The sequence below is a fragment of the Sorghum bicolor genome, chromosome 1 (assembly GCF_000003195.3).
Source record: "Sorghum bicolor cultivar BTx623 chromosome 1, Sorghum_bicolor_NCBIv3, whole genome shotgun sequence".
In the NCBI taxonomy this organism is placed as follows: Eukaryota; Viridiplantae; Streptophyta; class Magnoliopsida; order Poales; family Poaceae; genus Sorghum; species Sorghum bicolor.
The window spans coordinates 75,824,343-75,851,775 of record NC_012870.2 but is presented as its reverse complement, the minus strand read 5'-3'; the positions used below and the strand labels follow the sequence as shown (position 1 = coordinate 75,851,775).

Sequence of the window (27,433 nt, the reverse complement as noted above, 5' to 3'; positions counted from 1 at the left end):
AAAAGAGTAACAACATCTATGACATAAAATGCGTATCATATAAAAATATATTCTAGGATGAATCTAATAATACTAATTTGATACCATATATCTTAGTTTTTTTTTCTAGAAATTTAGTCAAAGTTTAAAAAGTTTGACTTAGGACAACTCTAGAAATTAATTCTTTCGTGGATGGAGTGAGTATAACAAGTTTCTTGTAATAACAATAGTCTAACTCATTTATGAATAGTAAATTGTTTTCGATCTTTATTATTTTTAGCTTTGATAGCCACACTAAGCCTGTTCGCTTGGCTAAAATTATTGTTCGTTGATTTATTGTGAGAGAAAAACACTGTTGAATGGTTGGTAAATTTGGTAGATAAACTCAAACGAACATGCTTAAGTCGTGGCAAAGTGCGGAAATGGGCTTGGATTATGGCACAGCACAACCATCTTCAATCTTGTTAGCCAAGCTAAGATTGATCCTCACCGCCTACGTTTTTCCAGCACTGCCATCTTTAATGCCTTGACAAGTTGTTGTTTAAACGATTTAATTCTTGCTTGTTCCCCTACGTCAAAATGTATTTAGTCGCTACCAAAAATGACCTTGTAGTCACTGTTGTAACTTCAATTGTCCTTGCAAAAAGAGCAACACGGTTAATGGTTATTCTTGCTGAAATTACTTTCATTGTCCTTGTAAGTAGTAATGACCTCCCACGTTGACTACACACACCTACAGTGTATTATCAACAAGTTTCTTGTAATAACAATAATAGTAAAACTCATTCATCATGAATAAAAGTAGCAACAAGCGAGCATAATCCTTAGGCCTAACATAATGGCACATAGCTGAACGAGAGGGAGATGCTAATCAGTAGACAAATGTAAATTGAAACCAGTCTGTCACGTAAAGACAAGATTGTTTTCACAACACCGAATATATTCAATTTTGTTAACCAAGTTAGGCTATGTAAGATTGTTTGCCACCGACGACATTTTGCAAACTCAACAATCTTTTATGGTGTCTTGATGAGTATTATTTCCATTACGAAGTATAATAAGGAATTTTCAGTTGTTCTAAATGTCCAAAGTTTGTCGAGTTTGCAAAGAAAAGTATTAAAATCTACCCAATCAAATATGAAAAACATTTCATGGTGCGTCTAAAAAATCTCATCTGATACCATAAATATTAGCTTTTTCATAAATTTAGTTTGATTTAGGATAACATAAAGGTCTTAGTTTGATCTCATGGTCTACTAAACTTTAGATCACTTTAACACACTTATGTGGCAACTAATTGGCCTTTTTTAAAGGATGACTAAGACCATCTGATTGGAGCCTCAAGAACTAAAGTTTAGCAGCTAAACTTTAGACCATGAAACCAAATAGAGCCTTATATTTTGGGATGAAAATGGTTGAAATAAATCTCATTATGTCCTATCTCGGTTTCTACATTTAACTCACTTGAAGGTTATCCTGACTCTTTTCATTCTTTCCTTGTCGATAAATCTGAAAAACGGGTCGAAAATATTAGGGCAGTTTTTCTGACCGTTTTTGTCTTTTTCCGTTTTTAACCAAATAGGACAATGCCGTTTTAGGAAGTGCAATAATGCGGCACAGTCGGGTATGCCACACCAAAGTAGACTGGTGGTTGGCTTGTTGTGTTATGAGTATATGGTTTTGCGCTATAACCATCTTATCCCTATTCACTTGAATTAATCGGTACTACTTTGTAGCCATGGAACAATGTCTTTCTCTCGCAATAAATTACCATTAGCTTTATTCAAAAAAAAATAGCATTAGCATCAGCAGAAGCCGAATAAGTGCAACAACAAAGGCAATTGGATAAACATAGAAAACCAATGCATAATCTATAGTCCTTACAGATTGGCATATAAGCTGCTGAACGAGTGGGAGAAACCGATTAGTAGGGAAAAAAAATGCAAACTGAAGCCTAGTAGTCCGCCACTCTGCCAGGAAAAGACAAAGACTCCATAGCAGCGCTAGCTCCAACTGCGATTGATTCCGTTTAGTTTAGGACCTGAACGCACCAAGTGGCCTATACAGAATTCAGAAATGAGGACCAAAACATATGTGTTGAAGAGGTGATCTGCATCCAAACACTCAAGGAGCTACTACTACTATGTACAGTACGTACTAGCATAGGCAAAAGAAAACGATTACTTGACCTAGAAAAAGAGAAGCAATTGAAGATTCTTTGCAGGGCCACTCCATTATTTCTTCACACTCATAATCAATGCACTGATTATCTGTACACATTTTTAAATCAGAATAGTGGTTGAATTGACTTTAAGCCGGTGGTTGTATATAGTATATACTTACTACATGTATAGCCTGCAACGAAGACGAATAAAACCAAGACAATGACGGGGCAAATAGGAAACATTTATTTATATTTGCGGTACTAGCACCGTAGCAGAATACTGTACTCCTAGTAGTTCACATAAAAAAACAAGGTTCTACTGCTGCCAATCAGCGTCGGATGAAAAGAAATTGAAAGGATACGCGAAAGACGTACGCCGTCGGGTGTACAGTGCTAGAGTGGAGCGGAAGATGCGAAGCGCAGAGAAAATCCACCTCAGCTTCAGGTGAGCTGGCCGGTGGCCGCTTCCGCCCTTTTCTATTTCTGAGGCCTGCGCGGTTTCCAATTCCGACGAGCCAAAACAGACGGACGCACAAAGCGAAAGGCAGAGAGAGAGAGAGAGAGAGAGAGAGAGGGAGGGAGGCAGGGCAGAGCAGGAGAGAGAAATTCGAGGGGAATAAAAAGGGAAAGAAATAAAGTGAGAGAGGGGAGAGTCCCATTTCCCCAAGTACACGAGAGAGAGAGAGAGAGAGCAGAGGAGCACGCTACGAGAGAGAGAAGGGAGGTCGAGGGAGGCAGCAGGGGCTGCAGCAGAGGCCAGAAGCATTAGAAGCGGCAGTCGTAACCAAGTGGCATCAGTAGATAGAGCCAGCCATCTATCTATCCATCTATCTAGCTCTACAGGTATAAATCCTCACGCATCGGTAGGAGGGCGAGAGGGGGGGGCGAGGGGGGACGGGAGAGGCCGCCTGCCACCAGGCCAACTACCAAGTGGGGGACGAGGACCGGGAACCGGAGGAGAGGGGATTTCTCGGGGCCGGAGTGGCGGCCAGGACCTGATTGGGCTCCAGGGCGCGATCTTTGAGCGCAGATTTGGTGCCCGCGATCTGCCATGGATTTGATTTAAGGTGAGCTCCTTTTCCCTGTTTTGGCGTCTTGCTTGGCTGGCTCGGATTCGTATTATCCGACTTATCGCGGAGCTGAGAGAGAGATTTGCATTTTTCTTCGCAGATTTGGGGAGATCGGTTGGGTTCGCGCTGCAAGATTCGATTTTTATGCCTGTTTTGTTCACGAGGTTCGCTCTCCTCAGATCTCAAGCTTGTTCTTGATCCCTTTGCTCCGGTTGATTTCATCCCCGCTTGTTTTTTTTAATTCGATTTTGGCGCCTGCAGATCGCAACAGCGGGATTGCTAAGCAAGCTAAGATTTCTTTTTTTTTCTGGAATCAATCTCAGATTAGGAGGAGGGGAAATAAAGCAACAATAGAAAGATTTTTGGGGGGAGAAGGCATGATGCTGGAAGGGAAGTCCTACCTTGTGTCGCGCTCCCTGCCGAGCTCCTGCGAGCCAGAGACGGAGTGGGCGTACCTCGCCCACGAGGTCCTCAGCGGCAAGCGCCCGACGCCGGAAGACGTCGAGGTCGAAGACCTCGACGAAGCTGACGGCGGCGGCAAGCGCAGCAAGCCGCCGTCTCCACAGCCGCACACGCCGGACATCTGCGAGGGCCACGGCTCCAGCCGCCATGCCTCCGGTTGCGGAGAGCAGCAGGGCACTGGGAGCAACCCCATGAATTCAATCGGTCGTGACCTGACCATCAATTGCCTCCTCCGGCTATCCCGGTCCGACTACGGCTCGGTCGCCTCGCTCAGCCGGGACTTCCGCGCCATGGTCCGCAGTGGGGAGATCTACCGCCTGCGGCGCCAGAGTGGGGTGGCCGAGCACTGGGTATACTTCTCCTGCAATGTTCTTGAATGGGATGCCTATGACCCATATCGAGAGCGCTGGATCCAAGTGCCCAAGATGCCGCCTGATGAATGCTTCATGTGCTCTGACAAGGAATCACTTGCAGTGGGCACTCAACTGCTTGTGTTTGCGATGGCGCATATTGTGTTCAGATACAGCATCCTAACCAATTCATGGACCATGGCTGATCCAATGAACTCTCCACGGTGCCTGTTTGGGTCAACAAGTGTTGGGGAAAAGGCCTTCGTTGCTGGAGGCACTGATTCTGGTGGCAACATACTGAGCTCTGCAGAGATGTATGACTCTGAGACACATACCTGGACGCCCCTCCCAAGCATGAATAGGGCGAGGAAGATGTGTTCTGGGGTTTTCATGGATGGCAAGTTCTATGTGATAGGTGGTGTGGCCAACAACAACAGAGTGCTGACTTGTGGGGAGGAGTATGACTTGAAGAGGCGTTCTTGGAGGATAATCGAGAACATGTCTGAAGGCCTCAATGGAGTGACTGGTGCTCCTCCCCTTATTGCAGTTGTCAACAATGAGCTCTATGCCGCTGATTACAGCGAGAAGGATCTCAAGAAGTATGACAAGAAGAACAATAGGTGGATCACCCTTGGAAAACTGCCTGAACGGTCTGTATCAATGAATGGGTGGGGCCTTGCTTTCCGAGCGTGCGGTGACCGCTTGATTGTCATCGGAGGTCCAAGGACCTATACTGGTGGTACTATTGAGCTCAACTCATGGATCCCAGATGAGCGGCCGCCTGTGTGGAATTTGATTGCCAGGCGGCCATCTGGGAACTTCGTGTATAACTGTGCCGTGATGGGTTGCTGAGTCCACTGAATAAAAGATAAGTGCAGTGGATATTTATGAAGGATGCTATGCACAGAGGCAGCCTGTCCAATTGCTTCAGCCCTTATTCTTCGTAGCGATTTCTGCCGTCTGCCCAGTTCCGGAATTAACTGGACATCAGCTGATTGTCAGCAGTCTCATGTAACCCTTGAGTTCTAATACTCCTGTTTCCCTGCTAATCCATTTCTACATTTGCATTTGAATCAACTGCTCGTGATTTCAAAGATACGAGATTATGGAAAACAAATGTCATATTAATAATCTAGAAACAACTTCGAGATGTTTTTTATCTATTGATGAGGAAGCTGTTAAGAAATACTTGATTCGCCTGTAGCTGCAAGAAATGCTAATTCTTTTCGTTCATCTTGCCTGTTTCATAATGTGCATATCTTTCTTGATGTTATGAGCCACCAAGTTGGTGCTTGGTGGTGACATGTGTGAACTGCTGTTTAGAATTTTCATGTTGCATATGCTGGATCCACTTGGGTCTAAAATGACATATATTATATTGGTATTTCAGTTTGATTGAATTGATGTTTGGACTACTCATAGTGTGAATCCATAAGTCTGATGGAGTCTTGTGTTGTTTCACAATTGGTATTTGAACATATTAGAAACGAAAGGTATTTATTCGATTGGTGTCATCAGTCTTGAAGTCATGTTGCAGTACTGTATTTCTTCCCCTGGAGTTTATGGTTCCACTCTTGATGTTTATATATATGGTTACCCACCATCGCTTTGACTCACAAGCTTATTGTGCCACAAAATAATTCGTGAAAACCATCAAGCTGTTTGATTTTGCATGATCCGTTTTAGTAATTTCACCTGCTAGATGTCATTCTGAAGTAGTAGATGCAAAAAGAGAATACAAGGAATTCATTAGAAACTTCCTAACTCCTATGAGTGTGCTCTTCTGCAGTACTGCTTGCCTGACATGTTTCAAATTTGAATTTGTGAGCTACAGAATTCCTTTGGATGAGTAAATTCAAATGGTAGTTCTTGCTGTATAAAAGTGTGGTTGTGTTACCTGTTGATGTCAGCCAGGTTTCTACACTTTTTACCAAATGAACAGTTGCCGGATTAATCTAGTTACATCCAGACTGAAAGCAGTTGCCTGATTAATCTAGATACACATTTGTGTGGAGTAAGTCGCCCTTTAGTCTGGGGCTTATGAAACTCAAGCTTTGTGGAACAGAGAGTGAAATTTAAATACTCATGTGCTACTTAATTTAAGTATGTAGCTAGAGTGGTGAATGCATATTAGCTGGGAAATGTACGGTTCAAGTATCATGTCTATTGCAATTCTTTCTAAGTTGGATATAATTCCGCTACTTGGATAACCATATACAGTGCTTGATTAGTTACCATAGTGTCTAAATCTGCTTTCTGTCAACTTTGCCAGTAACACAGGATGGCAAAAATATGGCGCGGAGCTTACTTGCACATACTAGAATTACCAGTGGCCTATTTTCAGTCATTCTGGTTGTCATCCTGCCTATTTAGAGTCTATATAATAGTAGCAAGTGTGATTTGCTGAAACAAATCTTGCTTTTTATGAGTAGAGTGTGATGCTAAGAAGCTTAACCTTGCATCAATTGCTATCTTTGCTTCTTGACTATCATTGGTTCCTTGCATGTAATAGATAGCTCCATACTGAAACCACTGCCGTCTTTATCTTGTATTTGACTGAGCCATGCTCACATTTTCTTGTGAAGGTCAACACGTCGGTCTTGATTAGATCTGTCGCCTTTCCATAACAGGAAGCCGAACATGGTTAAACTCTTTGATGACAATAAATTTCTAGTGTGGCTGAAATTTGCTGGCCTGCCTGGCATGTTGTTTGGAAATTGGAACGGGACGGATGACGGATCAGCAGTGACTGCACAGTTCCGTGCACAGTGGATCGATGAAAGTTGAGGAGTTGCATGCAGAAAGTAGTAGCAGCAGCTAGGAGCAGATTGTTCTTGGTGTGTTGCGTGAAGCTTTGTTCCTTTGACTCGTGCAGCTGGTCCGTGTCCTATCTTTCTATCTATCTACCCCTAGTACCCCCATCAGCCTCAGGCACAGAACAGGATGGACGCGCCCGCCCAGTCTGGCTGGCGCTGGGTCTCCCCTGTGCCTACGTTGGCGGCGGCGCTTTACAGCACGGCCGGTTTGGCCTTTTTTTCCCGTCGCCGCCTCGCCTGGCTGCAATTATTCCAAGGGATGGGATGGCAAGGGAAGGGAATAGAAGCAAGGATGGGAATTGCGTTGCGTTCGGAATAGGATCGCAATAATTTCGATGTGTACGTCGCTGTTGTGCTGCAGTTGTTGGGTATCGAGTTTGTGCCGTGCGGCCACTGCATACATGCCTCACTTGGCACAGTCGTCTTGTTCTCTCTGCCTTCCCTTCGTCTACTACTGCTACTATCTTCTTGCTCCGGGTTGTTTGGCACGGCATGTTACTGTCCTACCTATACTTGTAGTAGTAGTGGTAGTAGTGATGAACCTGTGATAAGAGTCCAAATGATTAATTTCGGTGCTCCCTCCAAATTCCCCCCCCTTTTTTTTTTGCTTGTTGTGTGCTGATTGGCAATTTCAAATCTTGCGAGTGAAGTGAAGGAGCATCTTTGCCATCTTGGTGTCATGGTTATTGCCAGCAAGAATCAAACGAGCCTTTTGCTCTACGTATGCATACACATATATATGCTCTTTAACAATTTCTAGAAGAAGAACCCATGGCGTCACCGAATCTCAATCAAAACACTGCCCAGTTTACATGCCGTACATCCAGCAGCCGGATAGAATATATTGAGCCTCGCTCAGTGGAGAATAACAAACAGAATTAATTCAGTGCAGAGCGTATTATGCCAGCCTAATAATCTCCTTTATTCGCGAGCAGAGCACGCACCCGGACCTCATTTTGGCTCCGCCTCGCCTTTTTTTTTCCCTCGCTCGGTTCGGTTCGGTTCGGTTCGTGGCGATGCATGGACGGCAGGAAACACTAGGCCACGCCGGGAATCATTGCGCCTGCCGAAGCGTCCACGCAACAACGAGCAACGATGGAGCTTAATTCCCGTCCGTTTCAGATTTCAGATCCCTTCCCCGCGCCCGGTGCTGCATGCTGCTGCGGCGGCGGCGGCGATCGATAACGCACGCACCTGCGTGGCTGCGTCGCAGCGATCGACAACGCGTGCGCCCAGGTGCCAGCGGCGGCCGAGTCGCCCGACGAGACCGTATGGTCGCGGCACGCCACGCTGCGTCAACACGTTTGACCGACCGGGTCCTCGTTTACGGCTCCTGAGTACTCCTGTGATGAGTAGAGTACGGCCCAACCCAGAGTATACTACTACGGGCTTGTTTAGATGCAAAAAGGTTTTGGATTTTGATACCGTAGCATTTTCGTTTTTATTTGACAAACATTGTCTAATTATAGAGTAGCTAGGCTTAAAAGATTCGTCTCGTGATTTACAGGTAAACTGTGCAATTAGTTATTCTTTTTATCTATATTTACTACTTCATGCATGTGTCATAAGATTCGATGTGACAGGAAATCTTGTAAAGTTTTGGGTTTTTAGGTGTATCGGGCCTACGTCTACGTACACGGTACAGGTACACCCGCCGCCGCCCGACGCGGCTTCTCGTGTATCCGCACGTGTGGTAGGTATATATGCTGATGCTCGTCGGGACATTGCTTTTAATTTGCTCTCCTTCCGTAGCGTGGGCTGATTGAAAGGCCCTGCCTGACAGAGCTCCGGTTTAGTTAGGCCGGAGGTGGTTGATGGGCTCTGGACGCTGATAATATGGCCCAATTTCGTCCTCCCTTGTGTTATTAACCGGAGTAGCTTTAGTGCTCCAGTAAATTGTGATTTTTTTTTTGTGCTCCTCACACCCTGCAGCCCAAGGTGTTGCGGTACAATTATGTGCAGCATGCACTGGAGACGTGTTGCGAAAACGAAAGTCGAGCTTCAAGAAATTCTGGGCTGTCATTAGATACCGAATTTCGGAAAAGAAAAGGGACCCTTTTAAAAAAAACATAAGAAAAAAATTTGTGGTCGGCGCCTGGAGCTAGCAAAGTATTGTGATTTGCAGGACAGCCTGCAGGTAGCACGTACAGGCTACAGCAGAAAAGGGCCGCCTAATACGACGGGCCCATGTTTGTCGCCTCGCGTCGCGTCGCGTCGTCCTCGTCTTGTTTTCCCGAGGCAGCAGACAGCAGCAACCGTGAGGCAGATGCACCTTTGCACGTGATGACCCGAGACACGGTGCAGCAGAGCAGAGTTGCGACGCGATGCGGATCCGGATCCGGATGCGAGCGAGGACTGCCAGTACCAGAGGAGAGGAGACCTCTAGCATTGCACTGCCACCATAGGACTGCTAGTCTCTGCCAGTGCAGGCGCCCAGGCCGCTTCTTGTGGCCCGCCAAGGCCTTGTTTTTAGTTCCAAAATATTTTGCAAAATTAATACTGTAGCTCTTTCGTTTGTATTTGACAAATATTGTTCAATTATGGACTAACTAGGTTCAAAAAATTCATTTCGTCAATTTCGACCAAACTGTGCAATTAGTTTTTATTTTTGTCTATATTTAATACTTCATGTATGTGTTTAAAGATTCGATGTGACGGGAAATCTGAAAAATTTTGCAAAATTTTTTAGGAAGGAAGGCCAAGCTATCCTCTACGACTACTGTATAGGAGCGGAGCTCCAGGCAGCACCGCAGTGCACTGGTAGTGACGCCCACACCAGTCGCGTCTCGCTGCACCTGCACGAGTAGTAGGAGCGTAGGACTAGGAGGCCCCCTCGACTCCTCATCTCGTACACTCGGGTCACCCATGTCACTGTGTGGTGAATGCAGGATGTTGGACGGCAGGATCTACCTAAAAATAAAGTCATTTACGACATAATCATACTTATCAATGAATGATTAATTAGAATATTCTTTTCATGTCCGTTTCTATTAAATATAGTTGTGTCAAGGTGCGAGCCTTAAGGTGCCGAGGTTGAAACTCAGCGGATGAGTTTTTTTAGCTCAAAGGGTCATGCAATCAACCCTTGATAGGTTAGGAGTATATAGACTTTAAAACATGTCACGTTAGCAAAACCACTTTCAAAACCACATCAGAGGGTTAGTTAGAGAGGTAAAATATCTGGTTTTATAAGTGAAGGGGTGAAATAGACAACCACCAATAATTGAAGGGTAAAGTAGACTTTTTTTTCTATTTTTCTTGCTAAAAGATTCATAGGCACTCCTAAATTAAAGGTGGATCGTTAGAAAATACTTCATCCATCTTTTAAAGAAATTAAATACAATTCTATCAAACTAACTTGAGTTGGACAGAGTTTCTAATTATACTTATTTAGTAATTTAAGATAGTTTGACTAAACAATTCTAAAATTTTAACCTTTTGGGGATGGGGTGAGCAAACGTTCGGAGGACCCATCATTGCTAATTTAGCATAGATGCTTTGCCGGTCTTCGAGCTTGGCTCATGGTGCTGCCCAAATCCTTAAACTTCTGAAATGCATAGTTGGATCCTTAAACTTACTAGTCACATTGTATGATGTCCAACTCATAAACACTTAGAGTCAATCGCTTGTATGGCAAGTTGATTGCACAATGACATGGAACCAAAGGTGGGTGGGGGACAAGATGGTATTATTACTCACTCTAATGGCATGTGGCCCCCAAAGATCGATGCAACGACATCTCGAAATCAGTGTGTTGCATATATGGATCAACTAAAGTTATTGAAAGGATCTTGATGTCGCCGAGGAGGCCTAGAGGGGGGGTGAATAGGCCTACAAAAATTTAGCTCAAACTGAAATTAAAACTCAGGGCGGCACTGCCTTCCTGCAACCGTGTGTCCAAATGAGCCCAAACTTGGTGAAGAAGTACTAGAGGTATCCAATGACAAATCTGCAAAGTTTCAACTCAAAACTCTATCAGATTAGAGGGCGGCACTGCCGGCCTTGGAGGGCGGCACTGCCGGCCTGCGCAGGAGGAACTTAGTACAATTCAAAATCCAACCAAGGAAATTTAGATCAGGTAAATTTCACAGCTTCCTGCAAGTATGTTACTCACTAAATAGTAGTTATACGTAGCAGAACAAGTACCACCAAGTAGATTGGCCACAAACCATACAAGCACCTCAACAACAATATGAACTTGCAAGAATGTAAAACAAGCACAATATGACACAGTGTTTATCCCGTGGTTCAGCTCGCCACCAAGGCTTGCCTAAGTCCACATTGTTGAGGTATCCACAAAAGGATTGGCTCGCCACCAAGGCTTGCCTTGCCCTCGTTCTCAAATCAAGAGAATGAACTCTTGAGGTGAGGGGTGATTTCACTAGCTGCAAGAGAGTCTTACAAACTGTCCCGCTGCTCACCACAAGCACGGGAGCTCGCCGGACGACGTCTAGCCGTCTAGGAGGCTTCACCTCCAAGAGTAACAAATGCACAACGAAGATCGACGAAGCCCATCAAGTGCTCAAGGTTAGGATTGCTCTAATCTGCTCTCTAACACTTAATCACACAGCCCCAACACTAAATTGTGCACTAAGCACAAAACTCTCACAAAGAGAGGGTTGGGGAGAGGCTTTGCAAAGGTTGAGAAGGTCTGAAGCATCAGCAGCACGACCAGAAGCAGTGGGATGGGTATATATACTCATTCCACTCAAACTAGCTGTTAGGATTCGAAAACTAGCCGTTGTGACTGTACAAGGGCGGCACTGCCGCCCATCAAGTGCGGCACTGCCGCCCTTGTAAAAACAGCACAGGTCACCTTACGGAAAAAGCCATAACTTTTTACTCCGAACTCCGTTTACAATGATCTTGGACTTTTCGGAAAGCTTATTTCGAGGGCTATCTAACCCTGCAGAGAACAAGCTCCAAGATCAACTTGTGCAGGTGCAGTGCTAAGTATTTTCTCTCATGTTAGCACTTGGGTTCGGTTAGTTTGAGCACTTGAGACTTGTCTATCATTCGTATTGCATCCCCCTTGATAGTACGGCATACCTATACTCAAGAACAAGAGAATATATAACTAATTTGATCACTTGAGTCTTCAATGTCTTCATATGCCATTTCTTCTCAATATTACTCCATAAAGGGTTGCAATCAACTTTGTCTCCTTTTCTTGAGCAAACACACCTTGAGCATGTGACTTGACCCAATTCAACACATATGAGTTCACCTCCATGGCTTCAAGTCACTTCTACTAAAGATTTGATCCTCAACACAATATGACTCCTCATAGCTTGATTAGTTCCTCGACTCAATGCAAGTACTCTCTTCTTCACCTTAGCCATGGTACCTCGGTCCTTAAGCCGTCGCTTATCCCTTCACCTCCGCTTAGTCCCTCGAAGCCCTTTCCTTGCTATCTTCACCTTATCAAGCCATACTCAAGTCATATCACATTAAGCATCCATTGAATAACCATTTCTTCAATATTGTGATCCTTGCTTGAATATCTTCTAGATATAAATATTGAGATTAATCAAGCTTCAGTTTGACTCACATAGAGACATATATGGATCAACAACAATATGGTCAAGCCAATTCACAGTTCCTTATGTCCTCTCTATTTTGGCTTGACACTCAATACTCACTTCAATCTTGATCTTCATACTTCTAGCTTGATCAAACCTAGTTCACTATCAAGCTTTTCTTGTTCATGAAAAGCAAGTCATTGTAGAGACCAATTCGAGAACATCAACTCACGTCTCTTTTGCCATTTGTCAAATATGCTTGCTTTCTCATGATGTTATGATATCCCACAGCATATAACCCATTCCATAGATCTTATTTGCATTGTTGTCTTTTGCTTGACCTAGATTGTTTCCATAATCCTTTAATACAACAATATACAATTTGGCCTTCATTTCAACACTATGTGGCATATCATCAAGTTTGCCTGCTTGTTGAGCCTTGAACATACTTGTTAATACACAATCCACAAGTATGTGCAATAGACTCAATATCCTGTTCAACACTTAGCAAACTTATTAGACCTTTAATCATGTTGTCATTCAATTCACCAAAACCCACAAAGGGCTAGATGCACTTTCAGTTATAATGATTTGGACATCAAGTAACATAGTTATATAAGTTTGTGACCCGAATATATATTTTGGTGGTTTGAGAACATAAGGGAACTTACAATTGAGAAATTAGAAGTAGTTTAAATCCTAGATAGAACACAGTGTCAAGAAACTATCTTTTACAATGCAACTTTTGTGTCCTTGGATCTATCCAATCATTCACAACCCCCTCCTCCTTCCCCTGGATCCTCTTCTATTGCTTTTTCTTTCTCCTTGTCGTCCACCACACGGGGGGATGGTGAGCCCATGGTGAGGCGACCTCTGATGGGCGGCCACGAGCTCCACACACGAGCTCCGCCCACGATATCCGCCAGGCACCATCGAGGTGGAGGGAAGGGAGGGCAGGTCAAATGGGCGTGCGAGGGTGAAGGAAGTTGGGGGTGACACACAGGATCTAGAGGAAGGAGGAACAAACCAATTTATCCCTTCCAACGCGGTAATGCGTGGTTCTCGATGGATGCACATGCGTTGTTTCCTTATAAGAAACAATTCCTCTTTTTCTCTCTTTAATACTTGACTTACCATATTAGCAAAACACTTAGGTGACAGTCCAATTAATGTGCATATGAACTTTGGTAGTTTCTGCATTGTGAGTGCCGTAAGGCTAATTTCAATAGGGAGTTTCATTAGACAGTTATTGAGACTATCATATTAGCTTTTGTGTTGGTAACTATGACAACAAGTTTCATATAAATATGTCATAATATTAGATGAGAATGAAACTCCTTTGAAACTCCATTAAAACAGGCATAGTTGACATCTAGAACCCAAGTTCATGTAGCCACAGTACTCAGTGTAGTTTACTTGTTAAGCCTGCCTCAATGAGAAATTTTGTGTCATTGTTTTCAAAATTGCCTTGTCATACAAAATAAAATAAAATAAAGATTAAACACTCATTTTCAGTGAAAAGTTTTATTGTATGATTTTATGGACATAAACCATTGATATTTAATATGACTCATAGAAAGTTAGTAATCATGTTAAGAAAGTTTTATACCAATAAAACTTATGTTTACGTGGCAGCTTATTATCCCACCACCTTAGAGGAGGTACAACAACTGGTATTACGCCTGCCACGTCGGTTTCATGCACGAGAAACAAGAGAGAGAAAGTTGAGCTTGACACTTCCATCGTCGATCAGCTGAGCGTGCATGCCAAGATGCCTTTCCTGCTGCATGCTAGGCCCATTAAGCCCCTTCTATGCTTGTCTATGAATAAAAAATTAGAGTATAGAAAGAGACTGGTTGTTGTACTCCTTCCGTATCCTAATTAGATGACGTTAGGACATGAGTACGATTACCAATGAGTGATTAATTAGGGATTAGTTTTCCTGTCTTGCCCTTATTAAATACAGCGCTCTGCAATATACAAGACTCATTCATTGCTCAACTGGTCAGCACTCCACAGCCAAAGCCAGAGGTGGACGGTTCGATGCCTGGTGCTGTTGTATTTTTTATGTAATGACCACAATTTTTGCATGGCGCTGTGCAGGCTCTTGGCCGTTCAGCGCGTGTTTTGGCTCGTTTGTTTCGCGCTTTTGGCCAAATTTCTTTGAGCTTTTTTTGTTTTTTGGTTCCTTCATTCTCCATCTAAAGCTTCACATTCAAATGGTTGTTTCTTCATCTTCTGAACTCTTGCGACTGCGGCCCGACGACGTCCGCGGCGAACTCCTCTAACTGTGGCCCGACGCCGTCCACGGCGAGCACGAAGCGCGCGCCGCCAGTGTCCATCGCGATGGGTCGATGAGCGTGAGGGAGATGCAGTACTGTATGCGTGCGGGCTAGCTATCGTCCAATCGAGGTATCAACAATTTATTACGACGCGTCGACGCGGCCATACGAACGGACGGTCCAACAAACGGCGGCGTGCGTGCGGCCTGGTTTAATTAGGGGTACACCTGTCCAAGTTCTCTTTTGATGTTGCCATCGTCTTCTATTGCCGCAGAAACGTTTTGCGCTAAAACGTCATGTAAAGACGATACGGAGGGAGTATGTGTTAAGCTCTAAACTTATCAATTAATGATTTGTCTTGGCTTATAGCCAAGCCTTTATTGGCCTTGCTCTTAGACCTTGTTTAGTTGAGAAGGTGAAAAGGTTTTTTTGGTAATGTAATATTTTTATTTTTATTTGACAATTATTATCCAACTATTGACTAACTAGGCTCAAAAGATTCGTCACGTAAATTATATGCAATTAGTTATTTTTTTATCTATATTTAATATTCCATGTATGTGCCGAAAATTCCATGTGACGGAAAATCTTTAAAAAAAATAAATTTTGGGTGAACTAAACAAAGCCTTACCATACTGATCTAAAAAGGCCCTAGCCTAAGGCTAGGAGTACTAAGTACTGGTTGTTGTCTCCTCGCTACCTGAAAAATCATTTGTAAGTGTTAGCGATCTTTTCTTGTAGGGGTGGCTGAATATTGAGCCGCCCCTACAAATAATTCTCTATTTGTAGGGATGGCTCAATATCCAGCAACCTCTACAAATCGATTTGTAAGGGCGACTCAATATCCAACTACCTCTATAAATGGATGTCTATTTATAGGGGCGGCTCAATATCCAACCGCCCCTACAAATCAATTTACAGAGGTGGCTAGATATTGAGCCGCACTTAAAAATAGATGCCAAAAATTTAAAATAAAATGCTAAAATAAACGTTATAGATATTGAGAAGCTATAGAATTTTATAGTTGACAACTTTTTTATTTGAATTTATTTGTTAAGGAAAACTATGTTTCAATTTATCCAATTTGAATTTTTTAAATGACCTTGGATGAAGAAATAATCAAAATAAACTTTGTAGATATTAAGAAGTTATGAAATATTATAGTTGGCAACTTTTTGATTTGAAGTCATCTTATCATGCAAAACTACATTTGAATTTTAAAATTTTAAAATTCAAAATTTTGAAATGACCTCGAATGTAAAAACTTTTTAAACAAAAAGTGTAGCTCTTAAAAAGTTATGAAACCTTTTAGTTGGTAACTTTTTCATTTGAAATCATCTTGTCATGCAAAAATATATTTGAAATTCTTAAAATTGAGATTCAAATTTTGTAAATGGCCTCAGATGGAGAAACTCCTTAAATGAAGAAAGTTGTATATCTCAAAAAGTTATTAAACTTTATAGTTAACAACTTTTTGATTTGAATTCATTTATGTCCTCAAACAATCAATTTACGCTCGGTTTAGTATAATATATGAGGAACCGAAATGGAACATAGGTACAAATGACAAAAGGGGTGTAGTGGTAGTGAAGGTCTCACGCGTGAGAGAGAGAAGAGAGGTTGGAGGTTCGAAACCTAAGGGCAGCATTGTGCGAAAAAGAGCGTCCTCCCGGAGGGGCGGCCGATGAAGACCGCCTTTATAGAAATTGGGAGCTGCCCCTACAAATCATAATTGGCGTAGTGCATACTGCTCATCAGATCTTAGCGGTCGATGATGACCGCCCTTAGGCCATCCTCAATGGGAGTTTCATGTCACAGTTTTCAACACATCAATATTTTGGAAACCGTGCATAGAAGTTTCATGGGGATGAAACTCTCTCTACTTCCATGAAACTCTTATCATATCTTTCTTCATTAATATAGCGCCGCATTAGCATATTTAATGTGCATAAAACTCTAATAAAACCCCAATTGACACTGGCCTTATAGAAATTGGGAGCTGCTCCTACAAATCATAAGTGGCGTAGTGCATGCTGCTCATCAGGTATTGGCAGCATCTGTAGCTAGGGCCTAGGTCTCTGTCTTTCCATCCACCGGCAATGCAAGTTCCGGTGTCTGGCTCGTTGTTAAAGACAGAAGCAAAACGTAGTGCCACACTTCAAGACAAGCTATAGTCGCCGTGAACGTGAGCCGGGCATTGATGAAAGCTATAGCTTATTAGCTAGGTCGAGGAAGGTAGACAAGGGCACATGCGCTCGAAGAGTTTGTTCGGTGTTCGTGGCCATGCCCAAGGAAGCGACGACCTCGCTCGTGGACTCGTGGAACGCGCGGGCATCCCACGCGAAACGGTTCCCCTGCCGCGCGCGCCCGGTGAATCTTCCTCCGCCTCCGGCGCGGAGACGACCAAGCAAGCTCCGTTCCCCGGCTGATGATGCTCGACACTGGCACGCCTAGCTGTCGTTGTCCTAGCTACGTACTAGGAGTAGTAGGGCCTTGTTCGGTTCGCGAAATTTTTTTGGTTCTGGCTACTGTAGCACTTTCGTTTTTATTTGACAAACATTATCTAATTATAGAGTAACTAAGCTTAAAAGATTCATCTCCTGATTTACAGACAAACTGTGTAATTAGTTTTTGTTTTCATTTATATTTAATACTTCATATATGTACCGCAAGATTTGATGTGACGGGGAATCTTGAAAAATTTTGGAAACTAAACAAGGCCTGGTTTCACATTTCTGGCATGAATCGAGCAAATTATTACTACTACACAAGACTCACAGGAAGCACGGATGAGACCGCTCCCGAGTCCGTTATTCCGCGCTCGCGACGGCGGGGCGATTGGCGAGACAAGAGGGGCAGGGGAGCGCCAGCGCGCGGACACACGGACTGGCAGCGGCCCTGTACCCACGTCGCGGTGCCGGGATCTGCGCCTACCACGGCACGATGGCCGTCATCATGGCGCAATCATGGACGAACCCCTCTCCCAGTGCCCAGCGGACCGCACGCCGAAATCGTCCTCTAGAAGAAAAGCTTTTTTGGTCGCCCTCGCCCGTCGGCGTTCTGGCGTTCTGCTTGGCATGTGAAACTGTCAGGGCTCGGGCAGGGAGTGCGAGCATCCAATTCAGGCTCTCGTTGCAAATATTGCGGCACATGGGTAGAGTAGTAAATATAGATAAAAAAACTAATTATATAGTTTGTCTGTAATAAATATGACTGATGAATTTTTTAAACCTATTTCGTCCATAGTTAAATAATAACTATCAAATACAAACGAATATGCTACAATGTCAAATCGTTTTGGATCTAAACAAGGCCTCAATGACTTGCCCCCGCTCCACGCGCCGCCGTGCTTTCTCCCGGCCCATTCAATCCGGGCCGTCTTTTACTTTAGGCCTTGTTTAGTTTTAATTTTTTTTGGTAAAATAGACACTATAATACTTTCGTTTTTATTTAATAAATATTACCTAATCATATACTAACTAGGCTTAAAAGATTCATCTTGTAAATTATAGGTAAATTGTATAATTAGTTTTAATTTTTGTCTATTTTTAATACTCCATGCATGTATGTAAAGATTCGATGTGACGAAGAATCTAAAAAAATTTATAAATTTTTTTGGGAACTAAACATGGCTTTAGTTTTTTTTTATTTATTTAGAATTGGTTTTAGCTGCAGTACGTGCATCCCGCCATCTGAAGCGTGAAACCTGGTAAAAACGGGGGGAGGCAAGAGGCATCAAGGTAGGTAGGCAAGCGACCTCACTAAATTACGGGCGTTCAACTATATCGAATCAAACGATCAATTTCAGACATACCTTATTTGGAAAAAAAAATTCCACCCCTTTCTCTTTTTGGCAACCAGCCGCACATGCGCAGCGCTTCTTCCACACTTCTACATTCATGCACACTTTTTAAGGATGACTATAGAAAAAGAGAAATATTTATTTCAAAATACTATAACTTCTGAACGGCGTAACTTTTTTTAATTTCGTCTGTACTGATGTGTTCTACACGACAAGACGAACAAAACTAGACCCCACTTGCACATGTTTCGAAGATTTATTTTTTCTGCTACCAATTTATGTATATTAAGGCCTTGTTTAGTTTCCAAAAAATTTTGCAAAATTTTTCAGATTCCCTGTCACATCAAATCTTTAGAGGCATGCATGAAGTATTAAATATAGACAAAAATAAAAACTAATTGCACAGTTTGATCGAAATTGACGAGACGAATCTTTTGAGTCTAGTTAGTACATAATTGGATAATATTTGTCAAATACAAACGAAAGTGGTACTATTCCTATTTTGTAAAATTTTTAAGAACTAAACAAGGCCTAACTTACATCATATAACTTATGCCATGAAAGTTATAAAATATAACTTATGCAAAAAACTTAAAATCTTAAGAGTTATAGAACACCTTTTATGTATAAAAAGTCATTAAACACAAAGGAACGAATTAACTAACTTGTGCCAAAACTGCAAACACAAAATCATTAACAGACACATGAATAAACCAAATTCTAGAAACACAAAATTATGAAACACAACTTATATAAAGTTAGATATATAAGTTATATTTAAAACTTATAAGTTATATAACTTGATGAATGGCTTAGATGTAAAGTTAGGTGTATAAGTTATATTCAAAACTTAAATGTACAAATTAGTATCACAACATATTAGTAGAAATATGCTAAGTTATATGTTATAAGTTATTCTTATAAGTTATAGCCTATAAATTATATGTTATTCTATAATACATATAAATTATTAATAAAATAAAATTCTTCGAAACATATGTATGTGGGGTCTAGTTTTGTTCGTCTCGTCGCATAGAACACAGTGATGCAAACACAAATAAAAATAGATACACTATTCAGAAGTTATAATATTTTAAAATAAATGTTTTGCTTTTTTCAATATGACATCAGCGATGATGTCAACGTAGGGGAGGGAGTTAAGCTCTATCGTTTGTTGTTGGATGGTTCGCTGGGAAAAGAAAAGGAAGCGGAAACGGAAAAGGAAAAAAAAAGACGCGGTCGGATCGTTCGCTGAGAAAGAAAACTCTGAACCACCGAGAAAGTGGAATTGGGGTAGGCAAGCAGGAAAGACTAGCTGTTGGCTGCATGCCTATGATATTTGATCATGCGCCTCTAACGAGGATTGATGAACGAAAGACACCACATAATTCAGCTTCATCAGAGGAGCACGGATGCACGGATAGATGGCGTCTACTAGTGTATCGATAGGACGTGCCAAAGTGGTACGATCTCAGTCACATGTCCATGGATGCATCTGATATGGACACAGACACGGTGTGCCTATCGCGGATGGAAACGGAACCGGCGCGCGCATGGCATGCACGGCGGTCGGCGGGGCAGGCCTTTTGGGCTTTTGGCTCCGTGTTGTGCCGGGGGCCGGGCCACGGTCCCCGCGCCCGCGCGCAGGCTGCATGCAGGCCGGCGGCAGGTCGGAGGCACGCGGGGCCGCCGGAGCAGGGGATGGGCGGGCCACGTCGCACAGCGATTAAACCACCTCCCAGTCCCGGTTAGCGGCAGCAGGCCGGTGTAGCTAGCGCATGTACGGCCGACACCTAGCTAGTAGCGACCCAGTCCGTGAGTTTTGGTTCACTGATGGACGCTTTTGTAACGGTAAGAGCAGAGGCCTGAATGATGCAGACAATTGCACGGGTCCACGGCTAGCTGATATGACATGACATGATCGTCGACGTGCGTCCCCGGCCGGCGGCGATGATGGTACGTATGTTACGTAGCTGCTGCCCGGCCGTATGTACGTGTCGGGACAGACAGAGGAGAGCCTGCGGTCAGCTTTCTCATACATGCATGAATGGTACTTGAGCCTGGAAATATATGCAGGACACGGACAATTGGACACGGATGGTCTGGATGCATGCATTGGACACGTACGGATAGATGTGCGTGGCTGAATAATCTTCTACACGTATATATACTACTACTACTACATCTACATCCCATCCGATATGATTCAGGGCGAAATGCAATGCAAGGAAATGGTAGGTGGGGTCCGTATACGTCCGGGTGTCATGTTCCGGGCGAGTTATGAGGAAGAGGTCATGTCGCGCAGGGGGGAAAGATCTCGCCTCGCGGGGTTAGGGTTAAGGACCACGCCGCGCCGGGCACCGCCATCCCAAAGATCACGCGATCTCAGGGCTCGTCCCCACACAGGAGGCACGTCCTTCTCCCTGTCCGGACCAACTGCCAAAAGCTGCTCCTTATTCGATCGTCGTCGTCTTCATTCGCCGAGCATCACGTACACGCTAGCTGCACATCTAGCAAATGGAGTAGTACGCGCGCGGTCCTACTCCTTAATTACCTAGCTAGCCGATCGATGACCTTTATGTGGACACCGCCCACTGCTCTGCTGCCTTCTCCGTCCGTTGATCACCAGCTGGTCTGGTCCTTGCATATGCATGCATGCGCCGCACCAAAGTCAACATTTGCCGTCAATTCATTGCCAAAGGCTAGTACATTTGATCACCAGCACTGATTTTTGTTCTTGGAGGGAAATTTATTTGTTTATTTTGGATGCAGTACAACTGGCTGGCATTGGAGGAGAGTTTATACGAAAAAAAAAAACTGATTGAACTGTGATTCAGCATTCAGGGGTACGGTTTACTTACTTACCCACATATTTTTTTGAGAATTACTGGCCCACATATTAACATCTACCGTACTTTCGTTCTACTACTCCTACCTCTTTTTTATAGTTTCCATTGGTTTTCATCATTTTTCCCTTTTATTTATGGTTTGACATGACTGCTATGTGAGGCCTCCATTGTGTAACTCGGAGGTGCTTCGCTGCAGCAATAGTATCCTTTTAATGTGACGCCGCATCAATCAACTAATTAAAGCCCTTAATCATCTGTCCCATTGTCATCAGCATCACCATAAACACCAAATTAAATCACAGCGCTACGAGCAACATACTGAACATGAAACTAAGCTTACAAACACATTGTGTTCTGACGACAAAGGATCTGGGCTTTTGGTTAGCCCATATTGCATCAGCTTGGATCAAATAGAGATTGTGCGCGTTGACTTCCGCAATCATTAACAGATCAAGAAAGGATCATCTTATACAAGACAAACGACTTAACAATCCTGAAACCTCGGCCTCATATAATTAATTCAATGATCCAAGCGCAACATCCTAGCTTTTATAGTCCATAACTGGATCTGATTAGTTCCGCATTTGTGATGACCTGCATAATGGTTTAGTGTTGCATATCCAATCTAACATAGCCCTATTCTTTTAAGGGATGCAATGAGTATCTAACATTGGGTTTGTGTAAACCCTGTACTGAACACCTTTATTATGAAATTAACCCTTGCACTATTTCCACCAATCCTGTTAGGGGCTCGGTGTGTGTGCTTTTGTGCCCCCGCTAGATACCAACCAAAGTCCTCTGGGCTCGGATTACCCCAAGCGATCAATAGTCCACTCAATGATCCCAAGTGTTTTGCTTAGGAGCTGCACCACTCCTCGTCGTTCGAGGGCTCTGACCAATTGAAAATGGCTTAGCAGGCGAGGCCTAAAGACCGTACCCTGTCTGAACTCTTGGTTTCGTATTGACGGGGCTACGACCGAGTGAACATCACTAGGCGAGCCGGATCCAAATCCCCTCACTTGGAACATCTCATGGGAGGGCTCGTCTGAGGTGCGGTTCTAGGGATATCTCGATGCGGCGTGGAGTTATTGTCCCGTACTTCAGCGAGGGGGCATCATGCTTGGTCTCGAGGGTAATGCAGAGCGATTGTAAGACTAGCTTGTCTGGCTCCTTGTCAGCTCATCCCTTGCCCATACATTGGATACAAACAAGGACGCCACATCACAAGCGAGCCAACGAGTCAAAATGTGTTGTGGAAGCAATACAACCACTATCGTGGCTAGTTTGTTGGGCAACGTATTTGGCGGTGGTGCACTCTAACCTGTGGTAAGGATACCAACGGAAAGGCGGAGTGGAGTTTTGTACACAATGACACAATGCAAGTCATATAGGTGGCATTCCATAGCTTGGACTTGAAGGCTCACATGATGAACTTGCCTGAGGCATCTGCCATGGCTGAGACACGAGGATCTCAGCTCTGGGCATGGAGATGGAGACAAGGAGAAAGTAGTCAGTAGTTATATTCAAAGAGGAGGACATAGTAGAGATAGGGTATGAGAAAGTGGTAAGTGGATGCGAGCGCTCACAGCACATGTGCAAGAACAACTACTGAGTTGCAGACCTGATACACGAGGAAACCTGGATGGATAGATATGGTGGATTCAGATGTATCGTGAGGTGCATCTTACACCTATTTATCAGAGGACAGTTGTAGTCTTTCTGATGGCTTATGTAGATGTAGGCAATTAAATAGGGACAAATTACACACTATAGATATGTGATATCTAAATAATAAATTGCACAGTGGCTTTGTAATATTTGGTTAGTTATGCTAGTTTTGTAGGTAGCCGGGCAGTAGTCGTGCTAAGTCTAGCTAGTAGTAACGAAATCAACCATTGGTACAGTACCATTGTCACATCCTTTTTAGGCCTTATGCTTGGAGCCCATGGGCTGGGCCGGGGCAGGGCAGCCCGTGTCCACTTCGTCCTGGGCGGGCCGAACTTCACTCAGCGGTGGGCCCTCCCCATCTCGCCTCAGTGACAGTCCCTCTCCCTATTAATACGCGTTCCCTCCCCATCTCTTTCGGAACAACCCACTGCACTCGCCGGCCCCTTAGCTACTAGCAAATTACTAGTAGTCGGCTTCTTCCTCTCGCTTCCCAGCTGCCTCCGCTCACCACTCGCTCCAGAGTGCAAGTGCTCTCACCCTCTCACTCTCCTCCTCTCACACTACACAGTAACAACACTCCCCGGCGGAGTTCACCAGCTAGCTCTCGGTATAAGCAGGCATTGAAACCCTATCCTTTTCAGGTCTCTCTCACCTTTTCTTTTTCGTTCTCCGTTCACTCCTATTTCCGTTTGCACGCTTGCTCTTGACCCGAGCTCCCACACGTACATCACTACTGCATAAATAGGCGAGCTGCTGCGAGAGCCAGAGACGACGAGGACGAAGAGGAATTAAGCCAAGGATCGAGGTGCTGTAGCTTCGTAGCGACTGGTGTCTCTGAGCAAAGCTACGACCGCCGCGCGCCGCTCGCCGGAGAAATGTCGTCGGGCCGGCGTGGCAGGATCAGCGACGACGAGATCAACGAGCTCATCTCCAAGCTGCAGGCGCTGCTCCCGGAGTCCTCACGCCGCCGGAACGCCAGCCGGGTATGTACTATGTAGTGCGTGTACACACAGAGCGCTAGCCCACTTCGATCTATATCTTCCCCAAATGCACATCGAGTATATATCCCGCAGCGTACGTACGTACGTACGTACGTACATCATCGTACAGTTCATCCCCATTTCGTCGGTGCAGCAAATTGAAGCCTGACATGGATTATTCCATCTCTTATAGTTTGTCTGATGCCGGATTGCCGGTTTGCCGGCCATGTATATATGCAGTCGTCGGCGTCGAAGCTTCTGAAGGAGACGTGTGCCTACATCAAGAGCCTGCACCGGGAGGTGGACGACCTCTCGGAACGGCTGTCGGGGCTCATGTCGACCATGGACAACGACAGCCCACAGGCCGAGATCATCCGGAGCCTCCTCCGGTGACCCGGCCATGCCACCCCCGCGCGCGCGGCCGGTGGCCCTCTGCCCGCCATCTAGCTAGCTGCTGCAGCCGCCAGCGCAGCTGCACTGAAGACGACGACGACAGACGAGCTTGCTTGCTCGTTTGCTACGACGACGACCTTAATTATGTTACTTTGTTTTTAATTTCTTCTTCTTCTTCTTCGGATGTTGTGTGTTTGTTTCCGTGTTTAATTAATTCAAGAGCAAGAGCTCTTGCTCGGAAGAGACGACGACCAAGGGTTCTCTCGATCTTCTCGTGTACCACGGCATGCTGATGATGCAGGGGTTAGTAGAGATATATATGGACTTCTATTGACCGACTAAGCAGGTACCACGTACTGGTAGTGGTAGGTTTGTAGTTGCAGTAGACTACTGTAGCAGCTCTATATATGTTGCAGATGCGTCCGTCCTGAGAGTTGTTGTTTTGTAGATTGCATGCCGCTCTTGTCTCTGTCCTTAGCTTGCCAATGGGCAGACAAGGAGCTTAACGACGACCACTCTGTCTGCAGGAGACAAATATATATACTACCATGTGCTTTCCCTGTCTTTTATTTCATCCTGATGTAACTTGCATGGTAATGTACTCCATCCATCCGTCATTTTTTTGGAAGATGTATCTTAGTTCTTTTAGAAAAAAATGTTTAATTATTTCCTCACAGTGAATTGAAAATCAAACATAGAGCTACCTAGCTCCTAGTCTCCTACCATGCATTTGCTCTTAACAAACTTTTTTTTTCTGGATGAAGTAGAACTGACTAGCCTTTGCCCCAACCAATAATGACATATGACACCTCAACCCTGGGTGGATAGTTATGCTTATGCACCAACCATGCATAACCAATGTTTCAAAATGAAATCGTTCAAAAACAGACTTCTCTGAAGAATACTCTACGCCATAGAATGATGGACGATGGAGAGAGTACTTGAGGACTTCACGTGGCGATGTCCAACACAGATACGGCAAAAGACTCGAGTGATGCGGCAATATTCAATACGAAAACGAAGCCCCCTCGTGCGGGCGGCCGCGCGTACGTGCGTGCGGCCGCTGCCGCCTGCGCTTCTTCGATCGATGCAGCTAGCTAGCGGACGGCCGGCCGGGAGAGAACGACGAAGCCATGTACTTAAAAAATTGCAACGTGGTTTACGAGCTCGGAAACGGCCGGGGCGACACGCTCTGATTTTTCAAATGCCAGATTAAGGTATGCCTGGGTAGGAGCACAGCTACTTTTTGGCCCCAATATCTAGGGTACGGTCAAACTTTTTGGCTTGGCCTGGCCCTGGCCTCTGGCCTTTCTGTCATGCATGGAACTTCTCAAGAAGACTGAACGTGATGGATCCATCCACTGGACTGGACTACTGCAGAGCGAGGAGAGGAGAGTGATGTCTTGGACAGACAGTCTCAGACACGGGGGCCCCACAGGTGTCGATGGCGCTAGTCTGCTGCATGCAACAAGCAAGATCTTTCCAGACATGGTGGCGTCGCGTCGGATCGCCGCTCCCTACCGGAGACTAGCTAGCGGCCATTGCCATCAGGAATCAAGGCTTATGTTGGAGATACAGGGACAGCAAGTACGACCGCCCTTAAGAGACGATGAAAACCGGCTCCAGGCTCCGTCCAATTAAGTCTTGCTAGATTCGATTAGACATCTGAATTAAGGAGCCATGGCTGGAACCGGTTCATCAGTGCGTGAAGGGCTCACTCTTGGACTGTGACGTCTCTCTCTCTCTCTCTCTCTCTCTCTCTCTCTCTATCTCTCTGTCTCTCTTTATTTCTTTTTTTTTTCTCTTTCAGGGGCATGCATGCAGGAGATCCGATCCGGTATGATACACAGTACCGCAATCTGCAGCCCATTTTGCGCGTGCCAAATCTAAATCTGCAGTCACTCGATCGCGCGTGCCAAATCAAACCATGCACAGTGCCCTTTTTTGTCCCTAGCTAACTCAAGCTCGGCTAGCTACGTGTGTGATATCTGAAGATATTATGGTGCACGAATCCATTTGCTCCCGATATATATGCGCAGCAGCTGCTGAAATCTCAGGGACTGTGCAGGAGTATCCGGGCTTTGCTCTCGGCATCTAGTCAGATCTCAGGGGCTGTGCAGTGCAGATGCGTCCAAAACCTTCCATCCAACAGGACGGATTATCCTACTAGCTAGGGTTTACTACTCGACCTCCCGTTTATTTGAAGACATTGCATGGCAGATACTACTACACCTATATGGGCATAGTTTACTGAACCACATGCAGACGCTTAGGAAATGGCTCACACACTCGCAGTTCAAGAACAGGAGAGCGTGCACTGATGCACATAGATAAGCCATTTCTAGTGGACCAGCAACAGGTCTTGGGGACATGCATGGAAGAAAGTTAAAAGTGTTTGTTTATGAGTTCCGAAACCCTGGAATGGATGGGACGGAGGAGGAAGTGTTGAGGTCGGTCCGTCCGCTCCGGCCATGCAGCTAGCGTGGAAAGCCGAGCTCCGAAATCCACCCAATGCAAGGTGTCGAGATCTCGTCGTGGAGACTGGGCGGGCGAGAAATGGATGGTTTTGGGAGCGATTTGAGGAGGGAGCAAACCTTTTTGTCTGCGATGTGAAGGGCCGGCGCTGGGCAGGTGCGAGCGGTAGCCGGGCAGGCCGCCGGTGCCCACATAATGAGGAGCTCTGTCCTGGCGCGCCCTAGAAATGTGCTTCACTTGTCTTGTCAGTCAAACGACGAGCTCCGCCCTCCCAGTCCAAGCAGCCACTATACCAGGACAGGCACACACACACGCGCGTACCAGGATAGTATGCATTAGTGCGTAATAATAATAGCACAAGGGATTCGTCTCGTCTGTCAACCACTTAATCGTGATCGTGTCGTGCGTACTCTTCTTCAATCAATGCCAAAAAAAACATAATTAATATACTACTCGTCTGCTAGGCTATGATAATACATGCGTGCCACACGTGCTCGATCGATTATCGATAGAGATTTGGGTACGAGTATATATACTACGCATCTCTTGAAATTAACTTCAAAGGAACCCCATCAATCGGACTGACTTGGCTTGTAGCACGTATAGTAGCAGCAACCAGCA

At 44.6% G+C, this 27,433-nt stretch overlaps 2 protein-coding genes across 6 annotated transcripts; both read left to right on the top strand.

Moving 5' to 3' along the window:
- Window positions 2,646-5,258, top strand: LOC110429777 (F-box/kelch-repeat protein At1g74510-like). Of its 4 annotated transcripts, none has more exons than XM_021446319.1 (3): window positions 2,646-3,210; window positions 3,314-3,377; window positions 3,537-5,258. In XM_021446319.1, exon 3 carries the CDS (start codon window positions 3,591-3,593, stop codon window positions 4,875-4,877), a length of 1,287 nt encoding a protein of 428 aa, XP_021301994.1. In that variant the 5' UTR covers window positions 2,646-3,210; window positions 3,314-3,377; window positions 3,537-3,590; the 3' UTR covers window positions 4,878-5,258. The 4 variants fall into 4 exon arrangements, with proteins under 4 accessions (XP_021301994.1, XP_021301998.1, XP_021302000.1 ...); XM_021446323.1 differs by having other exon boundaries at window positions 3,475-5,258; XM_021446325.1 differs by having other exon boundaries at window positions 3,314-3,424.
- On the top strand, window positions 23,386-25,000 carry LOC8059809 (transcription factor ILI3). Of its 2 annotated transcripts, XM_021462942.1 has the most exons (3): window positions 23,393-23,605; window positions 23,710-23,947; window positions 24,185-25,000. In XM_021462942.1, exons 2-3 carry the CDS (start codon window positions 23,840-23,842, stop codon window positions 24,335-24,337), a joined length of 261 nt encoding a protein of 86 aa, XP_021318617.1. In that variant the 5' UTR covers window positions 23,393-23,605; window positions 23,710-23,839; the 3' UTR covers window positions 24,338-25,000. The 2 variants fall into 2 exon arrangements, with proteins under 2 accessions (XP_002468422.1, XP_021318617.1); XM_002468377.2 differs by having other exon boundaries at window positions 23,386-23,947.

What these genes read in the sequence shown, in the direction of transcription:
- LOC110429777 (XM_021446334.1), top strand. Translation starts at nt 3,591, where the DNA reads ATGATGCTGGAAGGGAAGTCCTACCTTGTGTCGCGCTCCCTGCCGAGC.
- LOC8059809 (XM_002468377.2), top strand. Translation starts at nt 23,840, where the DNA reads ATGTCGTCGGGCCGGCGTGGCAGGATCAGCGACGACGAGATCAACGAG. An exon ending in GCCGCCGGAACGCCAGCCGG is followed by an intron (nt 23,948 to 24,184) that starts GTATGTACTATG and finishes GTATATATGCAG; the next exon opens with TCGTCGGCGTCGAAGCTTCT.